Below are 27,844 nucleotides of genomic sequence, written 5' to 3'. Positions count from 1 at the left end.
GACCCCCTCACTCGCCGGAGACGGTCCTGTCTCCAGCGGCGGCTCCGAGCCGCAGCAGCCGGTAGCGGTCTCCGGGAGACGTCCAGGGGTCCTGGCCCCTTCTCTGGGAGTCCCCGGACGGGGAGATGGTGGCGCCTCTGGTGGCGATTGCATGAGATTGTCGCTCCGACGTGTGCTGAAGCGACCGGCAGTATGCGTGGGAGGCTACCCGGTGCGTGACACACCGCTGGTCTCGTGCACCCAGCGCTCACTCGCGGAGTAGCGTCCGTGTCAGCGAGGGCAGCGCCAGCATCCACCGCCGCTGTGGTCCGGCTCCGTCCACCCCGGGACGGTGTCCACGATAACTGAAGAGGCAGCCCGCTGCCGTTCGGCGGTCGCGGCCTGTCCGGCACCGATGGGACCAGCGCCAACCTGCGGCTACCGAGCGCGTCACAAGAAGCCGGCGAGCCGCGCCCAGCCCCAGACCAGCAGCGACAGCAGCGGGAGCGTCAGGCCCGGCGCCGGCGCCGCCGCTGCGCCGCACCACGAGTTCAGGAACATGCCCGTCACGTTGTGGTAGAGCTCGGCCGCGTGCTCCTCGCACTGCTCCAGCTGGCCGCTGCGCTCCAGACAGCGAGACTGGCGCCGCAGCGGTCTGTGGGCGAAACACCCGGGCGGCATCAGCGACGGCGTCGTGGCTGGCCACGGGCGCCGCGGGCTGACCGTCGCAGGTCACGACAAACGGCTCCACTCCGGCGGCTGTTACACCTGACGACCGCGTGTCGCGACCACTCTTGCAACGGCGACGCCTGCAGGCACGCTGTTAGGAAAGGGAGCCACGGAAAGGAGGCCACGGCTTCGAGGGCAATGACCACAGAAGGGCTGGTAATCATCACTACGCAAGGCGTACATCTTCACACGGCCTGGCTGTTTCTGGTATAACTTACGTGCAGATTTCGTCCTGTTGCTTCTCCATTCTAAGTACTTGAGGCCAGAGGTTTTCGGTAAGTGAGCTGTCTTCGCATTCTTTGGCCTCGAGCAGGGCTTCCTTGTAGCAGCTGACTGACGACACCAGCACTGAAACACAGCGGAGTATTTGCGAGCGGTGAAATCAGAACGAGTGACACTTCAAGTCACAGATATCAACATCACGTTTTCATAGACCTGCCACTGAGCCAATGGCGGTACATCACTTCAAATCATAAAAGTTATTCGTAATCCAGGAGAATAAAACGGAGAATCCCCACACGTCATGAAGACTGTTGTGATGCTGAACTGTCTTCATGCCTGCCGCCTATGCCGGCCATTGCGTTCGTGTAGCAAAAATGCCTGTAGATCATGCACAAGAGGCGATTAGGAATTCCAACGGGGTCGCTTCCTGGCGACCGCTAAACAAACACTTTCCTGGATGTGCAGGCATTCACAGCGACAGAAATGGACAAATACACGGTTTCATGTTCGCTGCATTTCCCGGCATTTATGTAACAGCAGGGCAGTCCAGTCCCGCGCCGGGGCTGAATGCAGACAGCGAGGCCTCGGCAAACTGTGAATAGGCTGTGCAGGCCAACCAAGAGGCGCTCCCACACCTCGGCGGCGCGCCGCGCCTCGCCGCACCATAAAAAGGCGCGCTGGCGATGGGATGGCGAGCTGGCGGGCTGAGTTACGTGCAGGCGCTGTGATCAGCGGCGGCAATCGGGGCAGCTCTCGTGCCTTGCCTACACGCAGCTCCAGCGTGTCTGTTGCCACGGCAACGCGCTAGCCTACCAATACCTGTGCTAATTAACCCGCTACCCGTCTCACTCTACCCGCCGCCACCGTCGCCCCGAAGGCTGCGCGATTGTGGGCGAAGCCCTGGGCGGGCGTCGTGCTACCGTTCAGTGGTTCCGCGTTGCGGGGTAGTGAGCAGAGGTGATCATGTCGCGCAGCGACGAAAGGCGTTCTAGCCCGGGCAGGGCGTCCGATCAATCAGTCGGCGAACTTGAGACCGCGTGGTCGGCGCCGTCTGCCCCTCCCCTTCTGGAAGCGGCCTGGCCGGAAGTGCGAACGTGACGAGCCGCGAGTGGCCTGGTGGTTTAGCGTGTTAGGATCATCATCGAAATGTGGGTGTTCGATTCCCAGCGCAGGAAGCTTTCACTGGCCCTGCTGTCCAGCAGGGGATGTGAGGCTACTCGTCTTTAGCAGCGACATGCGTCGAGCCATACCATCGCAAACATTATCGATGTGCGAAAGCTCACTTCACTTGACCCCCCCCCCCCCGTATAGGCCCGCGAGGAACCTGGATCGGGAGGAACGGGTCATGGTCCCTGGGGTCGCTGTGAACAAGAGAACGGTGTTCCTCAAGGGAGCGTCCTGAGCGTAACCCTGTTTGCGCTGATGATCGATGATATCGCCGACTGTCTGCCACCTGCCATCAGTCGGTCATTGTTTGTGGACGACTTTGCCACCTGGTGTGCAGCATCCACAACGACGTCTGCTGAGAGGCAGCTTCAGTTATGCCTGATTCGACTAACTGAGTGGAGCCTTAAGAAGGGCTTCAAATTTTCGACCACCAAGACTAAGTGCGTGCACTTCTGCTCACGGATTAGAGGCTGTAGAGACCCGGAGTTTCGACTGTATAATGCCACTATCCCAGTTTGTAGCGACATTTGTTTCCTGGGCCTCACGTTTGACCGTCGGCTCACGTTTAAGCAACACTTTAGGATGGTTAAGATTAAGTGTCTCAAGCGCATGAACCTCATGAAAGTAATGTGTCGTATGACCTTTAGGGCCGATAGAAGCACCCTGTTGAACCTGTATAGGGCCCTAATTCGATCAGTCATCGATTATGCTAGTCCTGTCTACGATAGTGCTCCTACATCTTCAAAGCAGGTTTTGGACACAATCCACCATACATGTGTTCGTATAGCCACTGGGGCGTTTCGTACGACCCGAACAAGAAATTTGCTGGTGGAAGCGAATGAACCGCCCTTGCCTCTTAGGAGACAACGACTTACTTTGAATTACGCTACAAAGGTTTCACAATTTCCGGATCACCCAGCCTTTAAGTTCATCTTCTCTCAGACGTTGATTCGTTCTTTCTTGAGGGGGCGGCCCACGTCAGCGCGGCCGATGTGCCTGCGCGTCCGGGACTGCCTGGACGAGGCGGATATTACGCTGGATGACATTGCCCCGCACACTCTTCGGGACCCAGCTCCGTGGAGACGTCTGAGTATTAAGTATGATTTGGGACTCTGTCAGCATCTTAAAAATGGCACTTCACCACGAGAGTTCCTCACGTATTCGTTGGAACAGATCTCACAATACGCGAATTCATTACAAATATTTACCGATGGGTCCAAGGGCTCAACGGGAACGGGTTGCGCATTTGTTTGCGGTGACCATACCGTAGGTCTATGCCTCCCGCGGCACCTTTCAGTTTTTTCCTCAGAACTGTTTGCCATTTTAGCAGCGCTTCAGTACGTTGCTTGTCGTCCTGAAAGGGATATAGTCATTTTGACCGACTCGCGTAGTGCATTTTTATCATTAGACCCGACGGCGATGTCGCGTGACCACTCATTTTTGACTCGCTCAATTTGGGAGGAATTGGAATGGCTGGACAGCACTTCCTGTCGTATCACATTTATGTGGATCCCCAGCCACATGGGAATAATGGGGAATGAAAAAGCCGACGCCGCAGCGAAAGCTGCGGCATATGAGAGAAACCCAATACCAATTTATGTACCCGCTCGAGATCTGAAGTCAGTCATTTTCAAATACGTTCGCAATACGTGGCAGCACGTGTTCGACCAACATCTCCACGCTTTCAGGGAAATCAAGCCCCAACTGGGTGATTGGGAATCCTCCCATCGCCGAAGCCGCTTCCAGGAAGTCGCCCTTTGTAGGCTTCGGTTGGGTCATACATACGCCACACACTCGTTTTACTTGACGCGTAGGGATGTGCCGCGGCGTGATGGATGCGGGGACCGGTTGTCTGTGGAACATGTCCTCGTCTCATGTCGACGCCTTGAGACGGAGAGGCGACGATTTTTTCCTCCAGCGCCCCTTCATCGGTTACTCGGTCGAGACCCATGTGGATATGGAGATATACTTGGAGATATACTCGCATTTTTAGCACACATTGACTTTGACGTTATTTTCACTCACCCCTCAGTGGAAGTGCGCCAGTGGTGCTACCTGTTGTCAGTTGACAACATACTTATCGTGTCGTCGCAGAGGTAGATAACCGTCATCGAGTGGGCGCAAAATGGCCCCGATGCCGACGCGCCCTTAAAACACAAATCACCACCACCACCCTGAGGTCGTGGCGGGGCTTAAATTGTCTTCACCGAGCTCCATTTTCAGGTGGCAGTTGTCGCATTGAAGACTCCCCCACTTCAGGGTTCAGCGTTGGAGTCTCCCCTGGAAACCCAGCATGCTTTGTGAAGCCATGCGTCGATTTGTTCTGGTCGGTCATGGCGCAGCACACCATCGCCTGTCTGCGTGCCTTGCTGTCGAGTCGTGGTGCATACACGCTTTGTGGCTCCCCGGCAGAGGCCACTGTGATCCCCACCGTTGGTCCGCGCCGAAGTACCGCGTCTCCTGGGAGAGAGCCTCTCAGCAGCCATTTCCGTGACGGAGCGCTGGTCGCCCACGGTGACTTGGGTCCCCTCCCCCGGAGAGGGCACAGCTTCTCCCGGCGGCCGGCCGCCAGCAAATCCCGGCAAGGTGCAATCGGCAGGAGTGGCGCAGATCTGCGGTCATTTGTGAAGTATTGATCTGCCACGCCGGCGCCGGAGACTGGCCGCTGTACACGTACTATGTCACCATTCGCCCGGTGCCGCCGTCGCTAGGGTCGGCCCGGTACATAGAAACGGCGCGGCGGCGGCGGCCGGCGCCGCCCGGCTTCGCCAGTCGTCTGCGCGCCGCCACGGACGGACCGGCGGCAGCGCCGACGCGCTCCTTGGCTCACGTGACAGCCGCGGCAGTGACGTCACGCTCGACCCCGCCGCCCCCTGCTCGGGTGAGTCGCTACCCCGCCACCGGGGGTAAGACGGGAGGGGCTGGAACTGACGCGGAAACCCACGTCGTGCCCTCGTGTCTGGACGCCGCTATCGCGACCAATTGCACCCAGAGTGCCCTGTGTGCAATGCGAGGATTGCAAAGCGCCCAAAATACCTGCACTCCAATTTACTTCGGTGAGTGCTTAAGTGGTATGACTCCAATCACTTTCCAAGTCCCCTTGCGGCTCGCTGGGGCTGTAGGATAAGCACCGCGGGGCGCAAAGGACGGCGAAGCATGTAACAGGCGGCCCCAAACCCCGCACCGGCACATCGAGGCTCGAAGCCCGGCCGCCGGCCCCAAACCCCGCACCGGCACATCGAGGCCCGAGGCCCGGCCGCCGGCCCCAAACCCCGCACCGGCACATCGAGGCTCGAGGCCCGGCCGCCGGCCACACTAGATGACGTGTAGATTGCCTACGTAACGACAGTAAGTCTTTTCGTGGCGCTGTGCGAATCAGGTGCGAGCATGCCGTCGTCACGCAGATCTTACGTGAACGTAAGCGAGCACAGCCTGTCATCTTTGGGAACCCATACGGGCAGAACTTCTCAATGTACCGGAGTATGCACATTTCGTGAGTCAGGCAGGCGGAGGAACAAGGCCGCACAGCGTCTGCACACGCCTGCAGACAATACTGCCGCAATCAGGGCTAAATAAGCAATAGCTGCAGTACTGGCTGCTTTTGGATTGTCAAGTCTTGACATTCCAATCAACGAGGTGGATGAATTTAGAGTACCTGATATATTTGGTGACTGTGACCAAAGTGTCAGGGCAAAATGCTGATCTGTTGGATATATACCGTCACAATAAACTAGATTACACACAAAAGTTTCCACAGCCCGACCGGTCTTGGTTAAGATGTTGTGCGCAGCTTCTTGTGCTTAAGACTGGCTCAGATGTTGTGGACAGTTTCCTGTGCTTGAACTGGTTCAGATGTTGTACACAATTTCTTGCGCTTGAGACGGGCTCAGATGTTGAGTACAGCTTCTTGTGCTTGCGACTAGTTCCAGAAAAGGCGAGGTTGGCAGCTTTCTGGTCCGTTTTGGCGCACCTGTGTGTCGGCCTTTCTTAAAGGTCATTCAATGATTTGTAGATGATACGCCCGCATATGCCGTGGCACTTGCTTCATATCCCCACCCGCTTGCTGCCTGCTTAAAGTTTCACTGATTTGATTACGATACCTGGCATCAGCCCTAAAAAATACACATCCGATGACTGGAGAGTCCATGGTTTGCGCACGGCTATGGGTGGCAGTCTGCTCCCATCGACCCCCGACTGTGCCAGCTTCAGAACTAGTCACAGGTCACCGCGGTGCCTGGTCGCCGAGATCTGGAGCCGTTTCCGATCCTTCTTCTTCAGCGTGTTCGTGATTTGAAAATGTTGCCACATTGATCTAATGGGGAGATGAAACAGTGGTGCTACTGCGATGGTACAGAAGCACGCCCCCCGATTACATGGCCTGTATTAAAATGCTTTGAAAATGTGACAGCAGTCTTTGAGGAGATTTGACATCAGTGGTCGCGGAGAGATTACGCATTCCAAGGGGTCACTGGTCTGGCCCAGCCGGGTTGGGTAGCTGAAGCTGCAAAATTTCCGATAAGCGGACTAAAAAGCCCGGAAGGGCGGGTCTTGGTCGAGGGTGAGGCGATGGGGCGAGTTAGCTGTACCCGCTCGGTCCACCGTCTCGATCGAAGTAAGGCGAACACTCGTTACACTCTCATTAAAATCTAACTGCATGACCCACTTCATGGACAGCCTCAGCATTGCAGACGCATTGCGATGTGCGTGGTTGCAGTTAGTATAATATATGAGGTGATATATTATCTGTTATGTCGCACACAACTAGAACGGGAAACTCATTGTATGAAAGCTGGAAACTCCCTCACCTGTGAATAATACCTATATAATGTCATCGCCTTTCAAATGTTCATGAAACACTATCATGTAGCGTCGCCGACTGGTATCTGCTGCTACAGTCAAACACAGGAAGCGATTAAAGGGAATGTTATGCACTTGAAGATATTGAAGCAAGCATCAGATATTAGGGAACAAGCTAGTTGTTGTGTATTGGTGTAGTTTTAAGTGGAAAAACTGTTCCTGACAACACATTTTCTATTTAGTGAGCATGCTTCACAACATTTTGTCTGATTACGTTATGGAACGTTTGTACAACGCTGAGGTGCCGCCAAGCTGACCGTGCGAAATTACTGCTCAAACTATCACCTTTAGTACTTAATTCGCCGCGAGATTGCTGTGGCGGTGCTGGATGTGTTCGCTGAGACGAATGTCGTCATGTGCTCGTTTGTTGGGCCTGTCTGATAGTGCTATTGCGTATTCATCTATTCATCCGTGAGTTTAAGGTGCTCACTTATATTCGCATGTCCGGTTTTGGTGTTTTTCTTAAGTAATTCCATTACAGGTCTTACTTCCGTAATAACTAGCAACTATTTCCAACTTGAGTCGTGACTGAACCTTGCACAGGCTGCTCAAAAAAGTCTGAGAGCCAGTTGGCATTCACCACGTTAGAAAATCGTGCTCAGATGAGACGCCGGATCAGAGCGGCTTAAAGATACAATTTGTATTAGCCTTGGACGCCGCAGGGGTATGGGGTGGCAGGGTTTGAATGATGTGATTCAAAATGGCTATTTCGGTTCAACAACCCATACAAATGCTGAACAATTTCTTGGAGAAAATTTGAGCGCGTTTTTGGGAGTGCTGTACACGAGCCTGTCGAGTTGAAGCCATGCCGCACGAGAAAGCTATGTTTCCGCGGACCGAGGTAGGATTGATTTGGCTTGCAAAACTCCGCCAGCCGGTGCTCGCTTGCACTTTTCCATCCGAAATGGCTTCGCCGTCAAATTAATGACAGCCTGCTATCCACATGGGGAATCAAATATCGAAGGCACAGATATGACATGCAACGCAACCGGGCACAATATTCATTTAACACGCGCCCGGGTGGCCGGTTAAATCCCTTTCGCTCGGGTGGGGGGAAAGGGTCAATTTGACCCAATCACTCCTGAGATCTCTGAAAATAAGGTGCGCTGGCAATGTTTCCGCCGACCGAGGTGAGACTGGTTTGGCTTGCAAGGCTCCATCAGTAAGTGCTCGCCTGCACTTTGCCATCCGAAATAGTCTATCCATCAAATTAAAAACAGCCTGCTATCCACTTGAAGAATCAAATATGTAAGGCATAGATGCGGCATGTTAAGCATCTGGATTCAATATTCATTTAACACGCGCCCGGGTGGCCGGCTGGATATCTTTCGCTCGGGTGGGTGGGGGGAGCAGGCAATTTGACCCACCCACCCTTGAGATTTTGGAAACTAAATTTCGACACACCAGTCTCACAGGGTGGGGACGGCAAGCATGTGACTCACTTGTGTCACACATCACAATATGTGATGTTCCTATGTCATGACGTCGGGTTCAAATGAGGTCAAACAAGGTCAACTTCAGACTAGTGTCCAAAGTGTCCCTAGGCCTCCTCATGCAACCGCCCCGAGCCTAGACGCCCATTTTCGGTCAGGTCAATGCCCGGAGATCAGAAATAGGTAAATCGTATTCTGTTCAGGTCAGTGACCTTGTTTGAGTTTAGAAAGTGAATGTGATCAAAAACATCGGAGGTTTCTGCTAGTGTGTCATTCAAATAAGCGTCAGGGATTACGCTAGTCGGTATGGTGCTAAGAAACTGTTGAACTGGGTCATATTAGGTCAGGGACCTTGCTTGACCTTTGAAAACTCCATGCAACATGTCTATTGCGGCCTCTGCCACAAAAATAATAAGCACCGAACACTACCCCATGAAGAAAGTTTTCGAGTAAAAAAGCGGGTCAGTTTTGGCCTCTATATCTGGTCCTCCGTCAATGGAATTTGTTGCAATTTTAAGCTCAGTTACTGTATTGCCTAAAAAACCCATCTCGGAGATGTGAAGCCGTCTCTAACACTCCGGTGTCGCAACGGATTTAACCATTCCCAAGAAATGACCGTTGACAGTCATGGCTCAACTGTGACCTGCCACAGGTTAGCTGCCTTACAAGGTGCATCTAAGTTTGTGACACCGAGAGATCCGCTATTCAGTTGTCTGCAGCTATGCACAGTTTGGCGCGGCTACCCCAGGCCGTTCGGAAATGATTCTGGAAAAACCTACGGGAGTCAAATGTACCACCACCTCCACCCGAGCGCTTGTTAATGTATTGCCAATGTATCACTGAAGACGTCGGCACAAACGCCACTGCACCACAGTCACCCAAGTCAGCGAGATATTTAGCACCTCCAAGACTGCTCCGAGGCAGCGGTATTTAACACCTCCAAGACTGCTCCGAGGGAGCGGTATTTAACACCTCCAAGACTGCTCCGAGGCGGCGGTATTTGCAGCAGCACCAAGACACAAAGACATGCGGATCTTTGTTGCTGTACCCCTCGAAACTGTGCCGCTACCCGGTCGTCCGTCGCCGCGGGGCAACACTTGTTCCAGCGTGGGGTTCCATCGAATTAATTTGGGATCTAAAGACCACGATTCCCTCAAAGAGTTCCGTAGATATAAGTGCTTTTGGTGATCTAGATACAAGTTGCATCGGGTCCCATATTACGGCGTAAAGATGAAAATGGGAAGAGCCTGACCCAGGCACGTGAATTCTAAGAGAGAGATGGAAGACAAACCACATTTTGAGACATTTTTCCCCGCATCACCACAGGACTAATGTATCAGACTTTCATAAAAAGTGTATGTGTGTGGGAGGGGGGCGGGGGCCGGGTTGGCACTTGGAAGCCAGTGCAGTCCAAAGAGCTGCAAAACTTCAACCATGTCTACTGCAGCAGCCGAGTCTGAGCCACTCACCGGAAAAGCGTTGAATAACGTCATCACAGAGCCAGTCTTTCACCAGCGACACGCTGCGCAGCAGGTCCCGATAGCGGAAGAAGTCGCTGTAGCTGTCGCAGGTGACCAGAACGCCCTCGAAGCAGGAGATCATCCATTCGATGCGCCTGCGGGCCGAGCGGGGACGAGCGGCGTCAGTGGGTGCGAGAACAGGCCGCGAGTGCTCGTGAACACTGCGCGCCGCCGACAGTCGAAGCAACGCATAACGGCTTACCGTTGTCTGGTGTCCTCTTTTGAGTTTGATGGCAGGCTGCGTCTCATTAGTCGCACATTTCAGGAGGTGTGAATGATACCAGTGATACAAGATACCAGATACCAGTTCGGCTTTCGTAAGCTCACTTACACCTACACAAGCACGGGTGGACACATCTCCCCTTTATCTGACCCGGATCCGGATTCGTACTCGGACTCGAACTCATAGCCTTTTAGGACTCCAGGCCAGATGAATCCAATCATTTTACACATGAGGCGGACCCGGCCTCGCCGATTTAAGACTCGGTCTCGAACTAAAAAAATACAAAAAGCTGGCTTTGGTACTAAACTTTGACCCCCATTTAAGTTGCAGCGATGGTGAAAGGCAGCTGGCAGCATATTGGCGGGATTGCTGGCAACATTCCAGAAACAAAGCCCACGTCTACCATCAATCACTAACGCTTCGTAACAGCTATCACTGCACGCATAAATACTCGTATTGGTTGAGAACTGTGGTGAGCGATGGTGACCCAGCCGGACGGCAGGCATAAGACGACAGTGGGTTTGACGCTTGTTCGGGCTGAGCTAGGTCCTCATTCACTACGTCGCATTTTTGTCTTTGAAGATTTCCGCCCCGATCATCTGGCACCAAACTACGTCTGTCCTTAGCAAACCGACGGGTGGACGGATGGACCTGGGTTCAAGAGTTGATGACCCAGACATGGACCCAGACTGGAAACTGATAACCAAGAGTTCAAATTCGACTGACGGGTCAAAGGAAACCAATTTATTTCGATTTTCTGTGGGACTGAGAGCAGCGTTCAGTCGGACTCGAATTCGGGCTCTACATGGGTGGGCTCGGCACTGGAATTCGGACTGAGGACATCAGAACTCGGACACAGGCTCATATTTACAAACTGACACCCATGCCTGGCCAGAGGAATGCGCTATTTTAGGAGCTATGCCAATCCACAAATACCATGAGAACGGGGGCCTACGAGAAGGTTATGGGGCCTGGAAAAGACTGCCGCGAGACTTTTTACCTTGTAAGGATAAGTTGCTGAAGCGCATTCAGTTTTTCTGTTATCGATATCAAACTTTTTAAAGCATTTAGGGACATCCTTTAAGAAACCCAACTGTCAACTTTTGACATGATGACAGTCTCCACGGCATCACACACACGCACATACCACACTTTAGTCGTGGTCTAAGCACTTATCTAAGCATGACATCATGACATACCTCAAAGCATGGCAACATGGCACAGCTCAAAGAGATTCGAATTCCACACCCGACATCGCGTCTTAACGTTTGTAATGTAATTTTCTCTGACAAAAGATCGACGGCGAGGGTGGCCTACTCTCTGGCTCGCTAGAGTTTGTTAGCTCATGGCCAGGCTTAATCGCCCCGTCACAACTGCGCACCAAATACAGTACGAGAGGGCGCTCCGGTGAGAGAAGACTTTTGCTGAGATCAGGTTGATCTTGGCTGGAATTTGTGTTGAACTTGGCGTAAATATTTTCCCTTCCTCATGGCTCCGCACTAGCTGTCTATCTCCAGAACACAATAAGCCACTTGCTACGGTATTTGCGTAACGCAAAAAAACATGGCGACGACACATTCCTGACAATGTGTCACGTCCAAAGACAAAAGCCACGGGAAATAGCCGATCGTCCGCATTCAACTATCGTCCCTAATGCATCCGGGCAATTGCAGCCTGGAAAGAGCCGATTAATTTGCACCCATTTGCTGCGCATGGGGCGCCTCAGGTGGTGCAGGCTCGTGTCAACACCAATTTGACAAGTGAACGGCGAGGGAGGGCGCCGAGTGTCAGCGAGGCCGTGTTGATAGAGTGGGGGTCAATGGCTGGTCAATTTGGAGCATCGATGCCTGTTCGGCCCGCGGTATGTGTATACACAGGCACCTCAGGTTGGGGCGAAGGCGTGTCTCGTCGCATGTTTGGCACGAGCAGGAAACCAAACGCTCGGCAAGGCGTATGCTCCGGGGGCATAAGTCGGTTTGTGTGATGCATGCTGTGTGACTCACAAGGCGTGTGCTCCAGGGGCATAAGTCGGCTTGTGTGATGTATGCTGTGTGACTCACAAGGCGTATGCTCCGGGCCATAAGTCGGCTTGTGTGATGTATGCTGTGTGACTCACAAGGCGTATGCTCCGGGAGCATAAGTCCGCTTGTGTGATGTATGATGTGTGACTCACAAGGCGTATGCTCCGGGAGCATAAGTCCGCTTGTGTGATGTATGATGTGTGACTCACAAGGCGTATGCTCCGGGGGCATAAGTCGGTTTGTGTGATGTATGATGTGTGACTCACAAGGCGTATGCTCCGGGAGCATAAGTCCGCTTGTGTGATGTATGATGTGTGACTCACAAGGCGTATGCTCCGGGGGCATAAGTCGGCTTGTGTGATGTATGATGTGTGACTTACAAGGCGTATGCTCCGGGCCATAAGTCGGCTCGTGTGACGTATGATGTGTGACTCACAAGGCGTATGCTCCGGGAGCATAAGTCGGCTTGTGTGATGTATGATGTGTGACTAACAAGGCGTATGCTCCGGGGGCATAAGTCGGCATGTGTGATGTGTGATGTGTGACTCACGAGGCGTATGCTCCGGGGGCATAAGTCGGCTTGTGTGATGTATGATGTGTGACTCACAAGGCGTATGCTCCGGGCCATAAGTCGGCTTGTGTGATGTGTGATGTGTGACTCACAAGGCGTATGCTCTGGGCCATAAGTCGGCTTGTGTGATGTATGATGTGTGACTCACAAGGCGTATGCTCCAGGGGCATAAGTCGGCATGTGTGATGTGTGATGTGTGACTCACGAGGCGTATGCTCCGGGCCATAAGTCGGTTTGTGTGATGTATGCTGTGTGACTAACAAGGCGTATGCTCCGGGGGCATAAGTCGGCTTGTGTGATGTATGATGTGTGACTCACAAGGCGTATGCTCCGGGCCATAAGTCGGCTTGCGTGATGTGTGATGTGTGACTCACAAGGCGTATGCTCCGGGAGCATAAGTCGGCTTGTGTGATGTATGATGTGTGACTAACAAGGCGTATGCTCCGGGAGCATAAGTCGGCTTGTGTGATGTATGATGCGTGACTCACAAGGCGTATGCTCCGGGGGCATAAGTCGGCTTGTGTGATGTATGCTGTGTGACTCACAAGGCGTATGCTCCGGGCCATAAGTCGGCTTGTGTGATGTATGCTGTGTGACTCACAAGGCGTATGCTCCGGGCCATAAGTCGGCTTGTGTGATGTATGCTGTGTGACTCACAAGGCGTATGCTCCGGGCCATAAGTCGGCTTGTGTGATGTATGATGTGTGACTCACAAGGCGTATGCTCCGGGGGCATAAGTCGGCTTGTGTGATGTATGCTGTGTGACTCACAAGGCGTATGCTCCGGGCCATAAGTCGGCTTGTGTGATGTATGCTGTGTGACTCACAATGCGTATGCCCCGAGGGCATCAGTCGGTTTATGTGATGTATGATGTGTGACCCACAACCTGCGATGAGAGACCCACGGAGAGACAAAGGAGAGAGAGAAAGGGAGAGAGAGAGAGGGAGAGAGAGAGAGAGAGAGAGAGAGAGAGAGAGAGAGAGAGAGAGAGAGAGAGAGAGAGAGAGAGAGAGAGAGAGAGAGAGAGAGAGAGAGAGAGAGAGAGAGAGAGAGAGAGAGAGAGAGAGAGAGAGAGAGAGAGAGAGAGAGAGAGAGAGAGAGAGAGAGAGACAGGGAGAACGAAGAAGAGAGAAAGAAAGGTAAGGGCTTGGGTCTTGACATGGACGACCATATGGCGGGCGTCTCCCAGCCGCGCCCCGATCTTCGTTAGTGGGGGTACTCACCAGCATCTGCAAGATGTATCTGATGATGTCATATCGTTGTTGCTTTGCAGGGGTTTAGCCACTCTTCATGGGTTATTTTGAAAATTACTTCGGTATATTATGCCGCATCCCAAATAATATGTTATTGACATGAGAAAATAGCTGGTGTGCCCAAAAAATATGTTATTGACATGTACATGAACGTTGTAAGATAGCTCATATGCATAGCATCGTGTGTTCGTATAATCGAATGTGCGAACAAGCATGTGTTCATGCAAAGCAACAAAATTCTGGGTAAAAAAATAAATCAGTCTTCATACGCATAACTGTTGCGTATTGCGTATGTTACAAAGGTATTGTTTGTTCACTTCATGCTCCAATATCTGTGGACCGTTCCCAAACTTGGTAATGGACACGTCTTTTTGAAAGACCTCACGGACATCGGGCTATACTGCGGAATGAAGGGGCTCTGTCTCACCAATGCGGAAAGGCCTTGAAGATGCAAATACTCCCTCTTGCAATGCGACGGCTTTAAGTCACGACAGTGTGCGCGTTATGCGGCTGCGCAGCGGTAGGATCCTGGTCTCTCCCGCGTGCGGCGCGGCTCAGCAGTGTACGTGCCCGCAGCTGAGCTGAGCCTGGCCGGCTGCCAGTACGACGCACAGCAGTGTACGTGCCCGCAGCTGAGCCGAGCCTGGCCGGCTGCCGGTGCGGCGCACAGGAGTGCACGGGCCCGTCGGTGAGCCGAGCCTGGCCGACTGCCGGTGCGGCGCACAGCAGTGCACGGGCCCGCCGGTGAGCCGAGCCTGGCCGGCTGCCGGTGCGGCGCACAGCAGTGCACGGGCCCGCCGGTGAGCCGAGCCTGGCCGGCTGCCGATGCACGTGCCCGCCGGTGAGCCGAGCCTGGCCGGCTGCCGGTGCGGCGCACAGTAGTGCACGCGCCCGCAGGTGAGCCGAGCCTGGCCGGCTGCCGGTGCGGCGCACAGCAGTGCACGTGCCCGCCGGTGAGCCGAGCCTGGCCGGCTGCAGGTGTGGCACAGCGGTATCAGATGCCTGAGCCGTCCGCCGGTGCCGACCGACCTGGCACTCCATCTTCCCGACACCGGGACGAGCCAGGCCGGCGGGGAGTAGCCGGGTGGTCATCACGATCAGGTCACTGGCCAGGACTTCAGAGCAGCTGGAGCTCTGTCATCCAGGACGCCCAGGCTGAGCCATGCAGCAAGGTTGGGGACGTCGCGGCACGGATAGCAACTGCCGATGCAGGCAGGCCGGTGCGAGCCGACGGCCGGTCGGGCCTAGCCGGCATTACAGCCCACCCAGCTGCAGCCAGTCTTGGGATCAGCCTGCGCCCGGTGCGCGTGGGGGATCTGCGCCGAGTCAGAGCCGAGGGGAAGCTGATCCGCCTATCAGAAGCAGAAGGCACGCACGCCCCCGCCCCCCCCCCCCCCCCATGCTACCACGTAGAGGCAGACGGTGACTTGGAATGCTGCAAGCACAACGATCTCGATGCAACTGCAGGAGATCCAACACCATCCCCTAAAGCTTCCCCAACTCGTTGATCAGATCCTTGCCACATCTAGTAACAAATCATGATGTCCATTCTATCGAGCTTATCTCCAATAGTTTCGTGAGAGCCTTTTAGAACGTCCGTTCGCGAGGCTCTCCGCTATCGGAGGGAGAGGCTCCTCACAAGTCAGCGTCAGGCAACAGTGACGTCACTCTTGCTCCGATGATCGCCGTAAACGATTGGCTGTCTCAGTAGTGGTCTTTGCCGTCCAGTGGTCGACCTAGGCTGGCTGCACTGAGATCTTTGTGGTGTTCTCACGAATAGGATACTACTTCTTCCACAGCAAGATGTTTGTGAAGGTGGACCCGTACACGAAGGATGCGTCCAGGAGTCCTTGTCGCGGGCGCTCTATGCGCAGGAGCAGCTACACGGGACCTTGCACTGGCCTTGTTGTTTTCTGTGGTTCCCTCACGTTACATTTTGGTGGAATACAGCAAACAAGACGAAATTGGCGCCGTCGATCTGCAGTGTTCTCCCCGAGGGCCGGACCCATGCATTCACTTAAAGAAGGGCATGTTGGACGGTGCTCCTCCCCATTAGTGCATCTGTGCAGGCCAGTGATGTTTCTGTTCTCAAATCCTGTCCCACAGGCGTTAAGTCCGGCCAATCCGAATGGCCAGCACATCCGGCCAATCAGGTACCAGGCGATCGGGTGCGGGTCACTGACCCCGCTCTGGCCGACGTCGCAGGAAGGAATCGGGTGACGTCAGAAAATCACGCCGCTCAACGCTTGCCTGCAGCCGGAGCAGCAGCCTGGACAAGCGCGCAGAGATAGTGTTCTTCGACGGAGACAACAGCCAAAGCAAAGCGCAACTTTGCCATAAACATCGGTGTCGGGACAGTCCCTCAAAGTTGCTGGATGGCCACGCTGGCAGGAAATGACCTGTGGATTACTCGGCGGTTCGTAACTGTACGCCCGCTGCCCCCGCAATCCTCCACGCCGGTCATTACGGCGTCGATACGCCCGGTGGGGAAGTGTGTGGGAATGCCTGAACCGAGTCAACATAACGGGCATGCATGTGGAGGCAGGCGCGACTGGAAGTGCCATATCAACACTTCTAGGGCGCATCACTAGGGCGTATCAGAGACGTAGCCTTGTTCCGAGTCCGAGGTGCCGCGAGGTCACTGACCTCCCCTCCGCGCTACCGCGCCATCAGCTGATGTAGTGGTGGCGAGGAAATGATCTCATTAAAAGACTCGGGATCGAGCTGGGAGTCTATGGGTCACGCACTGGTGGTCGGTGCTTGACGAGCAGTAAAGCTCGCGGCCTTTGGCGCCGGTCTGTCGCTAGAGTCTCTGCAGCTCTTACCTTGCGGTACCGAGCGGCAGGCAGTCAGTCGGTCTGGGGGCCCGGCAACATTAAGTGAGGCTCCTTGACAGATACCAGGAGGACTTGCGCGAGCGGCTCTTTCCACGGATAAACCGGGAGTTCCCTTGGGACTGTATAATCGATTCATGTGCGATCATCGCGCGAGGATCTGCTCCTGGACAGATTTCGCATGAGGTGCCGTGTGGAACGCTTCGCGTGCACTGAGAGAAGGCGAGCCGCCCGACGGCAGTGCATTCCACGCAACGCAATCTAGTCAAATATTCTATCCGAGCTGGCCTCTGGACTGCCGCATTGTGGGTAGCCGTGAGTGGAAGCAGACAAAGAAGGCACCACTCGATCGGCGTAGGATCGCACTGTTTCTGTGCCTCACACTCCACGCCCAATGCCAGCGAGGAGAACAACCGGAACTGACACGGGTTACCAGGCGTGTCAGCCCGTCAAAATGGCGTTCCATTCAGCGCCCCCGACTGACGCGTTTGATTGCACCCTCTTCAGGTAAAGCTGCGCATATTGGCGCGGGCGTTGTATATGCTTTTCATTTGGGCTAGACCGAGCTTCTGAATGCGTTGTTGGATTTACCTGCAGCTTTCTGCGCCTCGATGTATGGGGTAAGCCATTGAGTACGCAGCCATGCGGCTCTGGGGCAAAATTAGGCCCAGAGCCGTATGATTCAGACCGGTTTCATACCGGCCGGACCGGCCTGTCACGGTATAAGGACGGCACACATTCGCCATTCGGTCGGTGTTGGCCCGGAGAGGGACGGCATGGGCTGCTTTCTGCAGCACCGGACAGACCGGACGGACCGGACCCCTAAAACCAACACCGGACCGACGCTCCGTAGGCCGAATGGCGGGGCGGCGGAGGCGGCGCCGCTAAACAGGCAGCCTGACAGAACTGACGGCCGTCCCGGGCCCGCTGGGTTGAGCCCGACCTCAGCCAGCGCCAGGGCGTCACGCCTGATTTGGCCGCGTGCATAGGTCCGCTTGAGTAGCTCTAGGGCAATGCATTCGAGACTGACGGCACCTGGCGGTGGACTTGGTGGCGTATCAAAGAGCCTGCGTAGCATTCAAAAGCCTGCGTTGAATCCAGAAGCCTGCGTCGTAAGCCGTTCCAATTTAGATTCCACACAGCCACGTGAACAATGGGCAGCAATTAAGCCTCTAGCCAAACCTGGCGTTAACTGGATGACATTAGAAGCATTTGGCTTTCACCATGAGCTGCATGTCTGAATGCAAGCTGTGGAACGATGCCTTGACTTCAAGCGCCTTTTGAGACACTTACTGACTGGATATTTCACATCGTTAGCCAAAAATACTGTCAGCATGGACGTGTTGTCCGACCAAAACGCCTTTGACTTTCTCGGGGAAATCTTGAGGATCGAAGAGTCGGTCAGTAACTGGACGCCGCTGCAACACGGCCTTGGGCGGTGGGAGGCGGCATAACACGGCTCGGCCTGCCTCGCCCTGCCTGTACACTGCGCAGGCTGGGGGAGTGGGGGGGGGGGGGGCAAACCTCTGGCCACCAGGGGCACCGCCGGTGCGAACAGGCTTCACGGGGGAAAATCTGCATTGTGTACAAACTTGCATGGCGTGGGTTGGGTATTGCATTTGGCGAGTGATAAAAAGTCATGGAAATCGTTCCTGCATTTTACGTAAGGAAGAGTAGAGTTGTATCAGTGTTTACTCTCAGTTTCCTCCTGATATAACTAGTGAGGATAGGACTAAAATTATTACATCTACAGATAGCCATTACCTTCAGCCACACATATAGCGGGAAAGTTTCGAAGAGCACGCCTTTTTGGAAAATGAGTTGTGAATTGATCTCCTTTCAAATGAGACAACCGCCACACCCCTGGGGTAAATTGCATCATTTGCTGGCAGAAGTCATGCTTATTTGTCGTTGTTTTTTGTCATAGGGTAAGTCGCATATCAGCAAGCCGAGTTCGTTACATGTAGACCAAATGCGCTCGTCTGTAGTACTTCGTAATTTGTCGTGATTGCGACATGCCAAATTTGTACCCTATTTGTCGATCAGTGTTTAATATACGACCACTGCAACATTGGTTTTGGCTGCTCAGGTACAAATCATGGGTCTACATAGATCATTCAAATGTCGGCTTGTTTTCTGGATGACAATAAGTACTGGCAATCATGTCATAGAATTATTGACAGTATGTTAGTCAGTGGCATACGGTCGGTGCATTATATAACTGATACAACATGCCCCATGTACAGCTGATACAACATGCATCGTCCGACATCTTGGAAGAAAGGTCACGCGACCCGAAATTCTTGGTTGCATACGTCAGATGTTTTGCAACATGTACGACACTTGTACTTCCCGCCCACTCAGAACATAACATTCAGATTGGCCTAGTTATGCTGTAGCCCTAGAGCACACACTTGCAGCGATCACTATGGTTTTCAACGACACGCAAAAAAATGTTTGTCACTCTCATTCCAATGTGCGTGCACTTATGCGGTCGACAACATACCGAAAGGTATAGGGAGCTGTTGTGTGTCAGCTAAGTGAGCCAAGACTGCCGTCCATCGATGGATTCGGAATAATGCACACGGATGCTTCTTAGACGTGACACAATTCACCCCACTCTCCCCTATGTAAGTCCCGACAATCATCAGGAAGCTAACTGGGAAATGATTGCAGAGTCGTGTATAAAATGGAGGAAAGCCGGTCGTATAATAGCTGGGGAGATGTTGCATATGCTGGAAAGTTAGTCGGCGATGTCTGTGAGGGACTAATGGTGGACAGAGAATGAAGCGGGAATGAGGAGTAATTACACGGTTGGTCGGAAATTGCGTTTTTTTTGCCTTGCAACGTTTAATGTCTACAGGCACAGTTGAGGTAATATTGATGCATAGACATGACATACTTGCAATTCTCGGCCATCTCTGGTCCGTCCAGGATGGGACGGTCGCCGAAGTTCGAGCCGCCGCCGCCAGGGCGTCGCCTGTTGCCCCTGTTGATGTTGGATAGGCCTCGCCTTTCGCCATCAGTGCGTGGGTATACTATGGCCTCGATCGACTGCAGGGAAATTCAGCGGTTAACTTTGACAGGCTACTCGTTACCTGGATGGATTCCGTGCGAAAACATCAAAGGGAATGTCTTACAATATTGATGACAGCGCAAACATACATCGGCAGTTGTATGAATAGCGGCGATGCATACCAAATGTGCAATTGAGATCTGATCGGGCGAACATATTTCAGCAGTAAATTAAAAAGTGGAAGGATATCAGCGTTAATAACATGCATTGAGCGTGGAGCATTGGTAAACAACAAGCAACTCATTCATAATGCAAAGATGTTGCCAACGACTATGCACGCAAACACCCAAAATGATAACGTACAATGGCAGAAAAAGGTCAGTGTCAATCGGAGAAATCATATAACCAAAGAGTTGCGGAGGCTAAGCTGAAGGAACGGACTTGACACGTTTGGAACGGTCTATAAGGTTGCAAATTTGATTTTATTCAAACCCACGACCCTAGTCCGCTCAGGCTGCCACCTAGTTCCGCCTGGGTATCGACATGGGCGCCGGTGGTACGACGCACGCTGTCCGACTTACGATAAAGTCTCTCTCCAGGTATGTGTGTAGACAGTGCGCCACCTCTTTGTTATCTTTGTTACACGCCGTCGCCGATAGTACGAGACCTGCCAGCAGGGGAAGCGCACGGGACAACGCGTCATGGGCACTGCCAGTGCAGGCGCAGTCGGGGAAGTCGCACCGTCAGATGCCTCCGCAGGCGGGGAGGTCATGCCGTCAGGCGCCTCCGCAGGCGGGGAAGTCACACCGTCAGATGCCTCCGCAGTCGGGGAAGTCGCACCGTCAGATGCCTCCGCAGGCGGGGAAGTCACACCGTCAGATGCCTCCGCAGGCGGGAGGTCATGCCGTCAGGTGCCTCCGCAGTCGGGGAAGTCGCACCGTCAGATGCCTCCGCAGGCGGGAGGTCATGCCGTCAGGTGCCTCCGCAGGCGGGGAGGTCACAGGACCAGGCCAATCGGGAGGCCAGCACCTCACACAATGCAGGCACAAGTCACGGCAATGGGTAAGGCCCACGCCTGTGCTTTTGAACGGGTCACCGGGCATTTGATTGGACATGATATTGTTATCGATCAGACAGACACCTGAAAGCAGGCCTACGAAACGCATTATGTTCGCAGACCAGACCTGTCCTGCGTTCCGGTCTCGTGCAGTCCACTTCGACTCCGACGCAAAGTGTACAGGGTTGGGTCTGACTCATGGGTGTCGATTTTTCGAACCGGTTGAAGGGGGGCAGAGTCGCAGGAGTCGTGAAAAGAGGCAGGTGCAAAACACCTCGCGGATTTCATCCTTTTCTGTTCTATCTATCTTTAACCATATATATATATATATATATATATATATATATATATATATATATGTGTGGTATGGAGCATTTTCGCAACAGGTTTTCTGGTTTTCACCGCTGGTTGCATACTACAGGAAAATCGGTGTTAATGACCTTTTTGGTAGTTAATTCGAGGCTTCGTATGGTGGGTGTCCTTTTCGGTAACTCAATATAGGATGTTGTCGAAGCTAATCTTTTCGTCAATGTTTCGATCAGTTCACACACGTAGGCATATATAAAAGTTTGGTTTTCTTCGCATCCGTACAAAATAAACGCTTAAGGCATTTACAAAATAGCATTGGCATGCTGCATGATTTAAGTCAAGGCATCTTCTGCACAGCGGAAACTTCTTACATTTTCGCCATATCAAATGGCATATATACATAATGGCATATACATATACATATGCCATATACATATGCCATATACAGACATAATGGCATATATCAAATGGTGGTAGGGGTAGGGGAAGGTCTGTCTCACTAGTCGCATGTTGCACGCTGGTAGTTACGTGAGTAATTAGTTTTTTACGTTGATGATGGATGCCGTGGCTCTGATGTGCAATGCTTCAGTTGTGGTGAGGCGTCTATGGCATGTGGCTTGCACCATTTGTAGTGGTGTTCTTGACTAACCCAGTCCTGGTGAGTGTGGTGCTGGTGGTGCGCGTTCGTGCAAGACAGCAGTACTTAAATAGATAACAGCAGCACATACACACCCGATCATTAAACCGGCTGGACTGAAAAGGAAACGACTGAATAGGGAAACAACTAAATAGGAAAGAACTAAATAAGGAACGACTGAATAACTGACAACTGAATAGGAAACAAATGAATGGGGAAACCACATCTCCACTCAACAACGTGTCCTAGCTTTCCCTCATCAGGAGATGTTGTCGTCGGTCGTCATGATTTTGTTTGGCGTCGGTGGCACGTGTCCACTTTCTGGTTATCGACTTACAGCCAATGCAGCAGATGAGGCCGGTGTCACGTGGCTTTAATGTTGTTTCACGTGTACAGCTTCGGAATGCGGAGTGTTAGTCGGTGTGTGCCACTGTTCGAAGCTGCCACGGAGGCCTCTGGCCGCAAGGTGGCCTGCAAGCTGTAAAGCAACACTGGAGTCTCACCGCTATCTGTTCAGTCGGCGAGTGTTGATCGTCTAGCTTTTGAAATCGTTGCATTGACAATCTACGTCGAAGTGGAGGTTGGCACATGTCAGTGGTGTTTCCCAACGTAAACGGCTGGTAGATTCAACACGTTATGGTGTGCTCATTATGTGACCTTTTTTACCGGCGATTCACCATTAAGATCTAGCCTTGTTGGTTTCCAAAACCTTGGGTAGGACGTCGAGGCATAGTAGCGCAAATTATTACAGGCTGTAGTTCAAACGTCGCTGAATAATCCCCTGCAACAAAACTAGACCAGAGCCCACGAGACATGAGTTTCGTAATGCTTATCATGCAGCATGCAGAAAGAACAGAAAATAATCAAATAAATACGGCAAAAACGCAGGATATAAAATTAGCTAGCGTAACCAGCTGTACATAACTGAACAACTGGACAGGACTTCGCCTTTTTCATTGTCTACGTTCTTTTTATCTGTTGAACATCTCTTTGAAACTTCATTGAAAATTGGTATAATTTTAAGCTCCAAATTTAAATGTTGTATTTACACTTCATCTCCAGGACGCCGGGGACGCCAAACTCACCGTTGGCGGCCAGTTGGACTTTTTTTTGGGGGGGGGGGGGGCAGCGGCCCACCCAAAAGAATGCAGATCGGCACCCGTAGTCTGACTGTCTCCAAGTACAGAAATTCTTGACTGTACGTACAACGGCACAGTGTTGGGTCGACTCTAAGTCCGACTCCAGGAGAACATTGCCCGAGTTGAGAACCGCCTCCGATGGATTCGATTCACGTGGCAAGAGTCCACCTGGCAAACCACGTTTGCACACAAGTAATGTCCAGCGAGTTTGCCTTAATTGCCGCGTTTTTGTGAGAGCCGTAAAATAAGATCGGCTGTTCGGCCTATGACTCGTATTTGAGACGACCAATCCACGATTCTAGCCAGTATATCTACCGAGCTCCTACTCTAAATCCCACGAATTATCAAATAAATCGATTCCACCCTGAGTCAGAAAATTTGTTATTGATTCCTGGGTCGACTCCAACTCTACCGGAATTCAAACACAACTTTGCAAGCTTGTCAATTCCTGGTAGAACAATCAGCTGTATCGATGCTCTGATCTACGATCTACGTTACCGTTGCATATCAGTTGCGTGCACGTCAAACGTCCTAAGCCAAAGGTGGAACCTCACTGTGTGTTGGTTGTTGTTTGTTTACCTCAATTAAGACTGCTATGGGTAAATTGAAAAGCGTAGGCTCCCATTAGAAGACGTAAAGCTGAAGGCATGAATCAATAAATTTCGCCATCCGACTTCATTACAACTTAACATGACATGGAGGGACACTGCATCGACTCTCACTCCGACCTTGTTAATATAACCCATTACATTGCAAATGAGCTCGACTATTTCAACGAAACGTCACCCGCCCCGTCCTCCGCCGTATTCCACCCCCCTGTGACGTGGCGTACCCTCTGACCGCGTCCAGCCTATGGCGTGGCGTTTCTTCTGACCTCGTCCAGCCTGAGGCGTGGCGTGTCCTCTGACCACGTCCAGCCTGAGACGTGGCGTGTCCTCTGACCGCGTCTAGCCTGTGGCGTGGCGTGCCCTCTGACCGTATCCAGCCTGAGGCGTGGCGTGTCCGCTGGCTGTGTCCAATCTATTCCATGCCTGATTTAGCAGCGGACTCGCACGTCCGCTGATCGTATCCACCCGGTCCCATATCCGTCCGGGAACGCCTTCCACGTCTACATTCGCGCGACGCACGCACGTCACAGGCCGCAGCCCAAGGGCCGCGACAAGGGCTACTTTTGAGGCTCGCCCGGCCACCCGAACCGTCTGGTCTGGAGGTGGAGCGGCCCTTACCGCCGTCGGACCAGCGGCCGTCGGCGCGGCCCACGCTCCGGCCGCAGCGCCGCTGGTCTGGAGGTGGAGCGGCCCTTACCGCCGTCGGACCAGCGGCCGTCGGCGCGGCCCACGCCCCGGCCGCAGCGCCGCCGGTCTGACGTCTGTTTATCCGACATGGTGACCTCTCGTGGCGCAAATGCACGCCCAGAAGCCCATATTAGGGATCCGTAGCAGCAGCTTACCACAATCATAAATAAGCGTAAAGCTCACGGTGGTAGTTCCATAACTATCATGACGAGCCATAATCGTTAAACTCAACCTGATGATGTCATAATAGCCATGGCGAGCCACGAGCATGGCGCAGTGACAGCTGTGGACAGCAGCAGTTGCGGTTGTTCGCGACTTTGGACGGCAGCGCGAGTATCGCGTTGTTTTAAAAGAAAGATCAATAACCGCTCTTGCTCCCTTGCACAATTTCTCGGCAGTCCTAGCGTAACCCATCGGAGTGTAAAAGAGAATCCCTACGCTGGCTGAGTCACGCACGGCGCGATTATTAGAACTGCGGGTCCCTGGGAGCAGACAGTAAACACACGGCAGCGTCGCCGGCGGCGCGGTCGGTACACAGGGCTAGGAAGGTGCGCTGGTCTGGAGCCACGGCCGGTGCACTGGACTCGAGGAAACGTCGATGCTTCGTGGACCGCGCGCTGTATACACTGCGCGACGCGCGCGAGCGAGTTAATGCGCTCACCCATACAGAGGCACAAAACAGGGGTGACACACTTATCCGCACCCATCCCTTAGCAAATGTAGGACTCGCTTGCCCGGGAAAATGAAATAGAGCGCTCGAAGTTCGTCTGATCTGGCTTTACTCACTATCGTATACCGAAGCATAACCTTAGGAGACCCCCAACCAAAGACAAGAAAACGTGGGAAATGGTAGCTGTAGGTGCTGATCCACAGAAGAGACCCATTTAAATGCTCCCGTCAGTGCCCCACATCCCCTTCGAGATCGGCTCTCCTGGCAGAAAGTCTGCACTCGCGCCTGCCCCCGCCCGAGCGAGCTTTGGAGACGCAGTGGAGCGTCCGATGCTGTCGTCATGGTAAACTAGGCCGTGCGGCGTGACGCCGGCGTCGGACCACTCACCGGCCAACAGCAGGGGCCGCAGCAGTCGACTGGCAGCTGCCATGACTGACGCGCGGGGCGCCACCCGGCTGGCGGGGCGACGATGTTTGGCTGCTCTCCCGGGGCGCTTCGCCGCTGCCCCTGGATGCTTCGCCGCTGCCCCTGGATGCCTCGCCGCTGCCCTGGATGCCTCGCCGCTGCCGCTGGATGCCTCGCCGCTGCCGCTGGATGCCTCGCCGCTGCCCCTGGATGCCTCGCCGCTGCCCCTGGATGCCTCGCTGCTGCCCCTGGATGCCTCGCTGCTGCCCTGGATGCTTTGTTGCGACTTTGGAGGTCGTTCGCTACTACTCCGTGACGCCTTGCCGCTATGTCCGGCTTGAATTGATGTCCGGAGCGGCCGTCAGTCGCGCTTGAAGCCCGGGGTTACTCCCGCAGCAGGGCCACCCCAAACACGGCTGCGGTCGTCACTAATCACAACTGTTATCAACAGTCACCACACCGCTATAACCAAACATCACCGGCCTCCACCAGTCCCCGCTGCTTACAAACTCTCTTGACCAGGAAACGGCGGGACCGCAGATAACTCCGGCGAACTGGGCAACTTCCGCGGCGCCGGATCGTGGGCGCGACCGACACCCAGCACTGCCAGTGGACAAGGGCACCCGGCGCGCAGGGCCAACGAATGGCCGATTCCACGGAGCGAGCGCACCGCGAGCCGCACCGAGCGCACGGGCCCCGCGCCGCACACAGACAGAGGAGAGACCCTCGGGAGGACGGTGGCGCCCTCTCGCGGCTGCACGGGTCCGCTTCTGCAGAACGGCCGCGGCCGGCGGCGCCCGGATGTCCGCTGGGACTCTCAGGCGGTCTGGTCGGGTCAGATTCTTTGTCCGGCCGGATCTCGCCTGAAATGCGGCGGAAGTGGGCGTCAGACGCGGCGACCAGTCACCGATCGCGATGTGTACAGCTTTGTTCCCCTTTGCTGGTACTTCGCCCCACGAAGCTCTCCCGCCTCCAGAGTCCAGCAGAGTCCGAATAACCAGAAAAGCTGCAAGTTTTTCACCATCGCTGCAAAGGGCTCGTTAGTTGAGGCGATTTCGATTACACACCACACCTCAATGACTTGCATGACGCCCGGCTTCTGCTCAGATGTGCAGCATTGCTGCCGCATGTGTCAGAATTTGCCTATTTACTCGGCGTACGGGCACATGCGTGCCACTGCAAGAACAGCCTGTTCCACGCGTCATCCACAAGTGGTTCTGCGTAGCTCTACCTGGCTTTGATCTAACCCGGCCGGATTTGGCGGCTTGCCAAAGTAGTCAGTCGCGCCAAAAGTCCTCGGGGCTGTGACGTCAGCATCGCGCGGTGCGCGTCAACGGGGGTGCGTCTACCGGATTAATTTTTAAGATCAGCGACGTCAAGCCCGGGACGAATCAGGCCGAGAGGCGAGAGCTTCAGCCCGCCAAAGCCGCTCGATCCTGAGCCTGAGGCTGCCGGAATGCGGGATGTTATGACGCAGATTGCATACTTCGTGAGCAGTTACCGGTGAGGTGCCGCGACGTTCCGCCGCCCGCCCACGTATTTGGGTACGGGGCCACAGCATGCCATGTGGGCCGTTTTCGTCACTGACACGGCACATTCCTGCCACATGCCATCGCCGCGTGATGCGACTGCAGTCCATCGGGGAGCCGATGGCAATGACCCACATGACATTTTGCCAGGAAGAGTGGGTGGAAATGGCTCATGTTTCGGTCTTCATGTCAGTGCCGCAGCTGAGTGGATTGCCGATGTTTTCCGTGACTTTTAGAGGGAAGACATGCGTCTGGGACCTCGGCGAAGAATTCGGATCATTATGATGCCCGACAGCCGGTGCCGAGGGTTCTTTAGCCCGATATATTTGCACTTCCTTGGAGTGTTCAGGTGCACGAGTAAGGAATAAAGCATGGCATGAGCCTCGGGCATGGGAGCGCTAGCATAAGTCATGTGCACTCAAATGCAGAGGAATATGCCAAACGAAATGAGATTAATTAAGTGAAACAACTGAGCACTTAAATAGCTACGGCAAGAAAAACGTAATAAAGCAGTAGGCTGAAGCATTCGCAATGCTTGACATCGCACCGATTCCAGATTCGTTCGAGTCAGGTGTACCCCAGACAGCCCCGACAGCAGATTTAGGTCACTCGCGACTAACACAAAGGCTTACATAACCGGTATATACAAACACAGCCTTAAGCAGGCCACCAGCTGGCGATTCAGAACCAGCGCACGGCACGATGGGTGCAGATTCAAAACCCACTCACCGCACAACAGCTGAAGACTCAGACCCAGCCACAGCGCAGCTGTCAGAGACGCACCACAAACCTGGCTCAACAGCCCACGGTCATCGGCTGAAGGAACCGGAGGCCAAACCCCACCCCGGACCGGCGACTCCTCCGACACGGCCGCAGCGACGCCGGGGGCCGTGACGTCAGCAGGGACGCTGCGCGGACCGCCTGACTCACCCGTCGGTGGTTCGCTCCCACTGACTCAGAGGCCGGCGCGACGACGGC

At 54.0% G+C, this 27,844-nt stretch overlaps 2 protein-coding genes across 3 annotated transcripts in view; one reads left to right on the top strand and one right to left on the bottom strand.

The window, feature by feature from the left end:
• Positions 1 to 262, top strand: part of LOC119096048 (FERM domain-containing protein 4A) — a 63,217-nt gene extending 62,955 nt beyond the window's left edge. The window contains exon 21 of the mRNA XM_037218913.1: positions 245 to 262. Within this exon, the coding sequence (XP_037074808.1) occupies positions 245 to 262 (18 nt within the window). The remainder of the gene's footprint in view (positions 1 to 244) is intronic.
• On the bottom strand, positions 10 to 27,844 carry LOC119096032 (uncharacterized). 2 transcript variants are annotated; one of them, XM_037218903.1, is made up of 7 exons: positions 27,710 to 27,844; positions 25,320 to 26,200; positions 20,407 to 20,492; positions 19,712 to 19,863; positions 9,857 to 10,002; positions 927 to 1,056; positions 10 to 634 (listed from the first exon to the last, which is right to left on the bottom strand). In XM_037218903.1, the coding sequence occupies exons 2-7, from the start codon at positions 25,360 to 25,362 to the stop codon at positions 430 to 432; spliced, it is 762 nt and encodes a 253-aa protein (XP_037074798.1). In that variant the 5' UTR covers positions 25,363 to 26,200; positions 27,710 to 27,844; the 3' UTR covers positions 10 to 429. The 2 variants fall into 2 exon arrangements, with proteins under 2 accessions (XP_037074798.1, XP_037074790.1); XM_037218895.1 differs by having other exon boundaries at positions 27,797 to 27,825.

Source organism: Pollicipes pollicipes, unplaced genomic scaffold (genome assembly GCF_011947565.3).
Source record: "Pollicipes pollicipes isolate AB1234 unplaced genomic scaffold, Ppol_2.1 Scaffold_1832;HRSCAF=2141_pilon_pilon_pilon, whole genome shotgun sequence".
In the NCBI taxonomy this organism is placed as follows: Eukaryota; Metazoa; Arthropoda; class Thecostraca; order Pollicipedomorpha; family Pollicipedidae; genus Pollicipes; species Pollicipes pollicipes.
The sequence above is the reverse complement of the archived record's forward strand: the minus strand, read 5'-3'. Positions and strand labels throughout refer to the sequence as shown.

Bases quoted from the DNA above. Each gene is read 5' to 3' on its own strand.
- LOC119096032 (XM_037218903.1), bottom strand. From the start codon at position 25,362: ATGGCAGCTGCCAGTCGACTGCTGCGGCCCCTGCTGTTGGCCG. The intron at 20,493-25,319 runs GTGAGTGGTCCG...CCCTGCTGGCAG, and splicing joins GCGGCCCCTGCTGTTGGCCG to GTCTCGTACTATCGGCGACG. The intron at 635-926 runs GTAAGTTATACC...TTTCGCCCACAG, and splicing joins CAACAGGACGAAATCTGCAC to ACCGCTGCGGCGCCAGTCTC.